The sequence below is a fragment of the Quercus lobata genome, chromosome 6, assembly GCF_001633185.2.
Source record: "Quercus lobata isolate SW786 chromosome 6, ValleyOak3.0 Primary Assembly, whole genome shotgun sequence".
NCBI classification, from domain to species: Eukaryota; Viridiplantae; Streptophyta; class Magnoliopsida; order Fagales; family Fagaceae; genus Quercus; species Quercus lobata.
The window spans coordinates 8,408,943-8,419,620 of NC_044909.1; the positions used below are offsets into that span (position 1 = coordinate 8,408,943).

Here is a 10,678-nt window from a genome sequence, read left to right on the forward strand (position 1 = left end):
TCTGAGCGCGCATCTCCCAGCAGACAAGCAGGTTTGGGCATGTAGTTCTAATGGTGTCTTTACGGTACGAAGTGCATATTGGGTGGCAGTGGAAATGACGAAAGGGGTGGGGAGTGGGTCGTGCTCTGATGATAGGCAAAATAGGAAGTTCTGGAGAAAGATATGGGAGCTTGCTACACCTCCGAAAATCAAACATTTCACCTGGAGAGCATGCCGGGACATATTGCCTACAAAAGCAAACTTAGTTCGGCGAAGGGTGTTAATGGAAGATGTATGTGATGGCTGCAAGTTGGCGTCGAAAAATTCGAATCACTGTTTCTGGACATGCAAGTTTGCACGTGAGTTGTGGGAGAGTTCTAAGCTAGCTCTGCCTTTTGAACCGGGTTGCGACTGTAGTTTCAAGGATATTATGTGGGGCTTGCTTATGGAGGAGGATAGTACACCGGAAATGGCTGCCAAAGTTGCGACGTGTGCTTGGGCATTATGGGGGAATCAGAATGAGGTTAGAGTGGGTGGGCAACGCAAATTCGAGCTGACTCTGTTTCAGAAGGCAGTACAATTCCTAGAAGAATACTATGCGATTCTGGGTACTGACACAAGCACATGCACGCCAAGACCTCAACAGTCAACGTGGGCCCCTCCACAAGGTTTGGTGTATAAGGTGAACGTGGATGGGGCAATATTCTCAGACCTGAAGGCAGTGGGTTTTGGAGCTATCATCAGGGATGAAAAAGGAGTTGTAGTAGCAGCTTTGAGTAGAAAATTCCATGCTCCGTTGGGCGCTGCAGAAGTTGAAGCAAAGGCTGCGGAGATGGGGGTACAATTTGCAAAAGATATTGGCGTGCGTGAGATTATCCTGGAAGGTGACTCTTTGAACGTGTACCGTGCACTTCAAGGCTTGTCAACGCCTCCTCCTTCAGTTGATGCAGTGATTCTTGGTGTGCAAACTGCTTGCTCAGAGTTTCGTTATGTTGAATTCTCCCATATTCGGTGTGAAGGAAATAGACCAGCTCATCTTTTAGCAAAATATGCCAAAGGCATTGATGATTATTGTACTTGGATTGAAGAGTTTCCTTGTTTTTTAGAACATGCTCTTATCCATGATGTAAATGCTATTCCAGTGAATTAATAAAGTTTTCAGTCTTGCCATCCAAAAAAAAAAAAAAAAAAATTATAGTATTACTAACATATTTAATGAGACCATCCTAAAAAAATTATCACATGCAACGCATGGGTATATAACTAGTTATAATAAATTACAACACAAAGATACAGCGCCGATCCAACTAGTGCACTGTACCACTTTATGGAATCGATTACAATTTCTCCAACATGGGTGCTCAATCTACAGTAATTGTCCAATACTTCTCTTCCAAGGAAAAATTTACAAGCGTTCTCCGCGTACTGCTACTAAGCAATCACCAAGAGAGGCACTCACATGGTGGCATTTATGTACATGCCTTTGCCCATTTTCTTTCCACCACGAACTTAGCCTATTTTCTTTGTTATTTGCAGCAGTAATAGTCACAAATTCATTTGGTGACATTCAACTAGGCCACCTCATGCCAAGTACCTCAACAAATTAGGCTTATCCTTGTCTCTTTCCAAATAATCTCGTGTGATCAGATCTTCAATTCGCTTCTTTATTGCCTTTAAATCGGGCTGCAAAATCACATTTCAAGCAACAACAGTGAGTTACAGCTGATTGAAAGAAACAGGTCATAAATCATAAATGAAGATAGTGACATAAAAACCTTGAACATGCGACCCAACTGCTTAACACACTCCATGACCAGCTGCTGGTGGTCTAAAACTTTACGGCTCTTCATGATGCGCACCATCGAGGCGTCAATGTTATACCGTCTGTCCAAAATAACATCTTCAATTACTTTCTTCTTCTCATCCACAGGAGGGAGAGGAATCTGCACATCAAACCAAGCAATAGATTAAACATCCCAAGCAAAAATCAGTAAATTGAAAAGTAAACTGGGACAAGACATTCAGAAGATGGCTCAGTACCTTGATCCTCCTCATTTTGTCAGTAAACTTTGAGTTGAACTCGAAGTAATCAGTAGGAGATATTGTTTTCGTGTTTGGCACCTTGGTCAGAATATTGTACTTCGCACATGACAAGGAGTGGAGAATTCTAACAACGTAATCATCGGTCAAGTTTAATTCTGTCATGATGTCTGAGTAACTCAATCTATCTGAGGAATTGAAAAGCAACAGGGCCGAAGCCTGTCCCACAAGAAGAAGAATTAACCCTCTATATTAGCAAGAAATAAATCCATTCGGAAGTGGCACTCATAACCACATAAAAGCATTCACAGAATAGAAATAAAACTTTGTGAACATATCACCTGATAAGTGGTCACAATCAGTTCCATAGTTTTGGGTTCAAATTTCCCACTGATATTACAAGTACCCAAAGAGTATATCCACGTAAGTTTTCTGTGCTTTGTTTTTGTTTGATAGAATTCCTGGAAAACTTTCACACACTTGACCTAAAGCAATAGCAATAGAAGAGAAGGATGTTAGCGACTTCCACAAAATAATTAACATTGCAAATTTATATCATATCAACAAAAGAATTCCAAATTACCAACTCTGGTGGAAGGTTGAGGTCAAAAGACTTGTAACTTGGCCAAAAGCCAGTAGTCAGAACAGTAACAGTCAAGTCAATCCTTGAATTTGCATGTGAATTATTACCAAGATACTCCTCAAAGCTGGTCTGGTTTTCCCTAGCCAATGTTAAGTCCGTAATCTAGAAGAAAAAAAAGAAAAAATTAAATGGAAAAAGTCTCCACTAGAGTATTATTTTGGATATTAAATTGTGATGAAATATTGGGATCCATCATTATAAGAAATGTACTTCATTAACTGTTAAAATTTTAGTCCTTTAAAGATTATAAGTTAACTGACCATTCCCTCCATCTTTGAGGTGAACTGACCACCACATTGATGCTTAAGCTTCATCAAAATACTCCTCTCATGGTCATCATTAGCACTCATGTCAAAAAGAAGCCGTCGAGCAAGCTTCTTCCTTCAAGAAATTATGCAACATAAATGAATCATCTACAACTTCTTGTTTTTAAAGTAAACATAAAGCAATAATCAATGCGGTTTGAATTTTCAAAAGATCTGACTGAAGACAACAGATATATGAAAATAAGACTATTTACCTATAGAATTCAGCGAACAGGTCTTTATCGCTGATATAAGCAAGCAACTTAACTACCTGCAGGTTGATTAGAAATTATTAAGTTCTAAGATATCTGTTAGAAGCTAAATAGAATAACTCATCAGGAGTGAAGGAGACCTTTTCAAGTGTTTCTTCAATGGCTTCATCACTCAGTTTCTCAGTTCCACCTTTCTTAAGAATGTTATCACAAAAAGTGGCAAGTAGTTCTGCACTTGAGCTTCCAGCAACACCCTTGTTGCAGAAGACCTCAAAAGCCTCCTCAAACGCCTAAAATGAACACTGAATATTTAGATGTAGAAGAACATAGGTGTGTGATCATGAAAACCCTGAGGGCATTTTCTAACACAAACCTTATGAAAAGTGTGATAATCATTCACATATGCTAGGTATTTGTCATGCAGCTCAATCACTTTTCTGACAAAAACCTGAAGAGCACACAATCTGCAACAGTTACCAATAATTAAACATTACAGACAAATTCTACAAGTGCAATCTTCATACAATTACCTGTTCCCACAAATCAACCACATCCTTCTTCTCCGCATGTGAAAATAAGATAAGAAAAAACAATAGTGAGCATTACAAGAAAAATGAACTGTTCAAATACTGGCACATATAAAAAGATCAATTAAAAAAGAAAAAGAAAAAGATAATAGTACGCAATGGTCTGGAATAAGTCACTGATCTTAACGTTCTGATCATTTTCCTTGCATCAGACTATACTAAGTCACTAATGCTAATATTATTTATCACTAATCATAAGATGATATGAAATGTGAAGATATTTAAGATGTGGCTCAAATTGTAAGCCTATTGGAACTCACCTTTTAGATTGCAAGTGAACTTACAAAGTGTGATTTTCTGTTGGATTAAAAAAAATTGAAGGATTTTCTCACTTATTCTCAAAAAAAAGAAAAATGTAGGTTGAAAAATTCAGTAATAATTGGTCAAAGCATCTTTGCATTTATCAATCCAATCGGGTTGTTATTTATTCATTAAATTTTCTTAAATGATTAGCATCGGGTCATTAAAAATGAGTAATTCAGAACCTAGAAATAATTTTAATTTTGAAAGATCATACACCTAAGCCAATTCACCCATGTAGGCTATGGTGACCATACACTTTATGGACTTCTTATAACGGCTGTATTCATAATGAACTTATAATGACTGTATAAATTAAAATTAATCTGTTTGCATGTAATTATTTTTTTATATAACATTTTCTGTGTCTCCATGCCTCACTCTTTTGATTCCAGTATTCCACTTTGTTGTAACATGTGATCTTTCCACACCTACTTTTATACTGTTATAACTTTTTTTTTTATATTACCATATATTTCTATCACATCTCTGAAACATATTCAAATTGGCTAACTAGAACTCACCCTCAAAACCAATCTTCAAAACAAGGAACAAATTAGAATGTTGCTTATGGCCTCAGGCTACTAAAATTTCTGCCAGAGATCCCATTGGATACTTCAGACATTCTAATAGTTTACCAAGCAATAGGGCAATAAAAGGGCCAAACAATCAAGTGCCACATAAATGACACATATCCACACACACAACACAAATGTCTAGTAAACCAAATGTATCTAATCTTACATTTTTGTACAGGGAAATGTAACATGTCTGAAATAATTCAAAGTGTTGCATGTTGTCACCAAGATTTTAGAATGGCTCCATGAATATAAGAACAATAAAACACTTATGTGAAGAAGTACGGATGCCACTTCAAGGGTATGAAAAAAAAGTATTTATCTTTTCAATTCCTACTGTGGTATTAAGTGACCAAAAAGACCTTCTTGGAAAAGCATTGAAACAATAAATATGCAGGAAAAAGAAATCAAGGCACAGACCTTCTTGTTGCTTGCTGCATCTTCTGCTTGTTTGACCAAGGCTGTTACTTCAGCAGTGACATGCTGCATTACAGAACAGTGGAAAAAACAGCTTTAATGAGAGATAAGGAAGATGTGCCATGCATAAGATCCCTTTTTAATTGAAGATAAATGGTTAAAGCATAAGCTAGAGGCTACTAACCTGCTTAAATATACTGGAAACAGGTTCTATTCCTTGAGGTATTTTAAAAAGAAGCCTGAACCTTTCTTTATTTTTTGATAAATAAAGAAGAAGCCCAGAAATTCTTGACAAATCTTCCACCTTAGACATCATTAAACACAAAAATAAATAAATAGAGTGATAAGAAAGCTGTAATAATTGCCCAATTTTCAAATAATCTCAGCAAAACTATTTCAAAATAATATAATCACCAAGTACCCTATCATCTCTAACCAATGCATGGCATTGAGAGTCATCTTTTTCAAGCAGTTGGGTCGCATATACAGACAAAAACTCATGTTGAACTTTCTACAAGGAAGAAAAAAGAAGTCATAATAACAAAGTAACAGCCAGATTTAAATCATTGAAAGGCATTGCAAGAATCAATGAGCATCACTAAAAATTTTAATCTTTCATCAACCTAATAAAACATCATTCACAGGACTACTACACCAGAAAAGCAAGATTACTTTTTTTATATATAAAAAGTACTAACCTCCAGTAGCTTTGCTTCACTACTAGAGTGCAAATAAAGAGAAACCCCATCTTTCTCTAGTCTTAAGCACTTCTCAGCCTGGAATTCCAAACACACATTAGGAATCATTCTATATCTATAAGAAATTACTTTTTACCAAATAACAAGGGCATATAAAGTTTACTTTCAGGATATAATCTGGACAAGAATCTTCTAGAATCCAGCTGGAAGCTTTCTGAGAATAGTAAGCAACAGTATCTTTAAGCATCGCTGCTTCAAAATCATTTTCATACCGATCCATTTGCCCCATTCCAATCTCGACAAATATATCTAAAACATTCCTCACTAAAGCTCGATCAATCTGCTCTCCTTCACGTTCTTTATTGATCTGATTGAAAAGAATTGTTTTCAGTAGACTTATTTCAGAGCTATGCAAGTGCAGTATAGAAAACAGGCAAAAGTACAAACATACCAGAGAAATTACAATATCCCTAACTTTTCCATTGAACTCCTGGTAGACCTGAAATCAGAATAAAATTTTTTTTTTTGATAGGTAAATAATACTTCATTTCAAAAACAATGAAAAGTCCAAAGCACACAGGCAGCGTGCTAAGAACCAAAACAAAAAAACTAGGACGCATGGAAAGCACAGCTATCTAGCAAATCTGGTAACTCTGTATCATGATTTATATTTCTTATGAAGGAAATGAGCATCAAATTGGATGGAAGACTGTATAGTCTTGGTTTAGAATGTGAACTAATCCATTATTAAGAGGCAATAAAAATAAGAATGGCCTACACAACATGAATCAAGATGCTGCATCACATAGGGGTTCGGTCATGACATACCAGATCATGGAAGCAAGTAAGTCCAACTTCATTAAGGGGCGGAAGTGACCTCCGAGCAATAAAATATCGATCAAGATAATGGAAGAAACGAGAAAGCCATCTCACCATTACTTTGTGGTTTGCCCACCTTTTTACAAGCTCTCTCAACATAAATTCATCATGCTTCTCTCGTAAAGATGGCAATACCTGTACAGAAGAAGAAACCGTTAGAAAATGATTGCCAGAGAACTAAAAATACATTTTTTTAGTGGTAGGTTACACATGCACCTAGTGGGTTTTGAACCCACGAACTCACCCTCCATCCCATTATTAGGGGAGAAGGAAGTGCCAATTGAGCTATAGCTCATTGGCAAGAGAATTATAAATACACACACATAAATTAGAGCTAAGATCCATGACAGTGATATGATAATACTAATCTCAGAACCAAACAAACAATAGCCGTTAATACTTCTTTTCCAAAGAAAAGAATAAGAATGCTTTCTTCATCTTTTAAGATAATTACAAACCATTGAGAACTTGAAAGGCAAAAAGCTTCTGAGAATGGTATAACAAGCAGTAACAATATTAAATTACAGGGGATGTGTATTTTCCTCCTTTTTTAAAATTTATTCTGACAACTACGCCTGTAATATTATTACCTTTTGCTGTTTCCTTAATCTCATTTTTGCATGAAAGTAAAAGGGCAACAAAGCATGAACTCAAAATCTAATCAACATGCAGCAGAGGCCATCAAATGATCGACAAGTAAATGTGAAACCTATTGAAAATTAACAAAATTGTTCTCCAGTCTGAGAACGAGGTAACTCAAAGAAATATAACAGCCACTTCAGAGATGGGAAGGATGCTCAATTGTCTTGATAGAGAGGCCAAATGTAGGGATCTTGTATCTGTGAGGGTGAATTTAACACCTTAAGAAGTCTCTTTTTGATGGCTTGATCTGTTGGTAGTGACAAGGTGATAATATTTACTGTGATAATAGTGTTAATATCATATGTAATTATTCTAAAAAATCTATCCTTAACATTTAAGCCTTCTATAACGCCACATCAAGCAACATTCTGACTAGCCTCCCCTTCAAATGGAATTCTTTTTCGTAATAATTTAGGTGTCATGTGTCGCAACAATCCAATGCTTGCCATTAGTGTGCCTTTACTCAATCATCGATACAACTAACATGGGAATCTTTTCGCAGCCAACGAGTTCTATCTCAAACGGCATATCCTCCCCCCAAAAAGAAAAGAGTGAAGTGTGAGGTCATGGATTCAAAAATCATTGGGTGCATGTGTGAAATTACCAATAGAAAAAAGGGAATCTTTCTTGCACTACTACGAGAGCTACCAACACACAAGCATAGTTGCGTTAACTCATCACTTTAAAGTCTTTACTCAACAATGGGTAGGACAACATAGGAGTCTTCCTTGCTCTTATGTGGGGGCACCAACAACATGCACGATCATATCAAACACTTGTCTAGTCGAACCATTTGCTCATATGGCACATATGGATTTTAGGTTTTTGAGAGTTGAATGCTAACACCCTAAGGAAGTTCTTTTTGACACCTTGATAGACCATGATAACACCCTAATTAATAATATTATATTAACTACTTACTCTGGTAATTACTACCTGATATGTTACTTGACCACTTAACCAAACACATCATTCATACATGAATATGCAACAACATTTGACTTGTGCAAAAATCAAGTCGTTTGACATGCAATATGCAAGTTATATCACAATTAAACATTTTTTTATTATATGATACTCTATCGCAAGCAGTTTTATCACACATTTCATATTTCATGCTATGCCAACTTATTCAAGCTACTTCAAACAAAATGAACAAGAATACATGTCAAATTCCTTACCGTTGAAGTTATGTACTCTTCAAATGTTTCCCGATACTTATTGTAGAGCAGTTGGGAATAATCATGAGGAGGCTTCTGTGTAGTCATGTTATAAATGGTTCTATGCATATAACGTCAAGCAAAAAAGATAATATCACAATCATTTCCATCAAACTCAAAATCTTCAAAACACACACAATTCATAAACACAAAGCAAATAAAGCAAAATGGCATAGAAATCAATACGTGTAGAGCATCATGTACTCCTCGCAGCTGAACTGCGGCTCAGGCAACCCTTCTAGAATGTTCTTCAGCTTTGTGATCCCCTTCTGCATTAGCTCCCATCCTTGTTTGAAAGGTATGGTCTCTCGCTCCATCATACTGCTATAGCTTTAATTCCTTAACCCCCAAAATTTAAATTAAAAAAAAAAAAATCCCGCAAACCAAAAAAAATTTCACACAAAACTTGTTGAACAGAAAAGAAAACTCCCAAATTGAATTTCCCAGATGCTTAAATTGAAAGCTAAACAAAATTGCCTCTATCCTCAGTCCAAAAACCCCAATGCTCTGTTTCTCAGCTGAGGAAGAGGAAGAGTGAATGTACAACTGAAAGAGCTCAAATTACAAATTGGTATAATCTTTGTTAGAAAAACACCTTTCAATACAAAACCATAACATAAAACGAATCAAAATGTTAATTTTTTGCAAAAATGGATGAAGATTACAGATGAAATTTCAAACATATATATTTCTCTCTCTCTCTCTCTAAAAGAGTTGTAATCCAAAGAACACAAAAGCTGTATATGAGAAACCCATCAAAAGAAAAGCAAAAATTAAAAAGCACCAGAATTCAACCAAAGTTCAGTCCAAGTTTTCATGAAACTTTAGGAGTAAGTTCTGATGAAACTTAATGCGAAAGTTTTACATTTTAGCCAAAAAAAAAAAAAAAAAGGTCTAGTTTAGTTTTGTTTGTTTGATTCTCCTAGACTTTTGACCTGGAAGTCGTTATTTGAAGTCTGAGTGGTGTAAATAGCAAAGACTAGGAAAAACAAAGTGTACATTGACTACTGTGTTGCTTTCTTTTTTTCTCTTTTTTTTGAGAAAATGTTGCTTTCTTATTGATCCTATATATATATATACTAGTAGTAGTAGTAGTACGAGTACGCAATTATTTAGAGCACCCATTTGGCTTTTCCAAATGTAACTCTGCTTCTCACTACTTTTAAGCACCCTGGAGCAGTACTGGTCTCCTATATACTAGTACTAGTAGTAGTAGTAGTACGAGTACGCAATTATTTAGAGCACCCATTTGCCTTTTCCAAATGTAACTCTGCTTCTCACTACTTTTAAGCACTCTGGAGCAGTACTGGTCTCCTCTTCTCTCTCTCTCTCTCTCTCTCTCTCTCTCTCTGTGTTTTTGACAACGAAAGAGAAGGAGAGGGTTCCTTCTCATTTAAATAAAATTCTTATTAACGGCTAAACCACAAGTATTTAATCTGTTGTAATTAATAATTATCCCAATTTTTTTTTTTTGGTTGCTGCCAAATTACAATTTGCACACTTTAAGTTTGCTTAATATTCAATTTAGTTATCTAACTTAGGGCCTGTTTGGTAGAGGAGTTTGAGTAGTATTATTTGTAATTTTTTGAAATACGTGTGGATAAAAAAGTGTATGGAAATGTGTATAATGTTATTTAAAAACTAAAAATGAGTGCTTGAAATGCCCTACCAAACGTGCCATTAATTTTATTTAATTCAGTATTATCTATTCTACTATTTAAGAGACTTCTCTTGTTTGAATTTTTCTTTTTTTTAGTTCAAAAATGTCCCTATACCCCTATATTTAAGTAGATACAAAACTAAAAGACAATCCGGTAAAAATGCAACTCTAACTCCCACTAAATATTTGCCTAAAAAAAAGGAACATTTTTCTATTAATTTTCAAATTGTTTTATTTATTTATAAATTAGATTCTCAAAATAAAAATTATATATATAAAATAAAAACACAAGATTTTTTTTTTTTTTTGCTAAAAAAAAGCCTCATCGCTCGCGCGAAATGTGTGTAATGAGGCTAGTAACTTTTAATTTTAATCAATTTGGTCCTCTAAATTTTAACTTTATTTCATTCAGCATCTAATTAGTGTCCATTAAAATTGCGTCATTAGTGCGTTTGAAAACAATCGTTGTCTTTGAATTTTATAAACTAGTAAGTTACCTGTGCGATACACGGATAATA

General features: G+C 35.3%; 1 protein-coding gene across 2 annotated transcripts; it reads right to left on the reverse strand.

The window, feature by feature from the left end:
- Nucleotides 1-1,206: 1,206 nt before the first annotated feature.
- LOC115994099 (cullin-1-like) lies at nt 1,207-9,379 on the reverse strand. Of its 2 annotated transcripts, none has more exons than XM_031118127.1 (19): nt 8,687-9,379; nt 8,462-8,561; nt 6,588-6,773; nt 6,211-6,258; nt 5,923-6,126; nt 5,760-5,837; nt 5,483-5,572; nt 5,246-5,365; nt 5,065-5,127; nt 3,710-3,736; nt 3,553-3,627; nt 3,320-3,469; nt 3,183-3,238; nt 2,923-3,043; nt 2,603-2,764; nt 2,361-2,504; nt 2,020-2,238; nt 1,755-1,922; nt 1,207-1,662 (listed from the first exon to the last, which is right to left on the reverse strand). In XM_031118127.1, the coding sequence occupies exons 1-19, from the start codon at nt 8,818-8,820 to the stop codon at nt 1,561-1,563; spliced, it is 2,247 nt and encodes a 748-aa protein (XP_030973987.1). In that variant the 5' UTR covers nt 8,821-9,379; the 3' UTR covers nt 1,207-1,560. The 2 variants fall into 2 exon arrangements, with proteins under 2 accessions (XP_030973987.1, XP_030973985.1); XM_031118125.1 differs by having other exon boundaries at nt 3,710-3,745.
- Between the last annotated feature and the right edge of the window lie 1,299 nt (nt 9,380-10,678).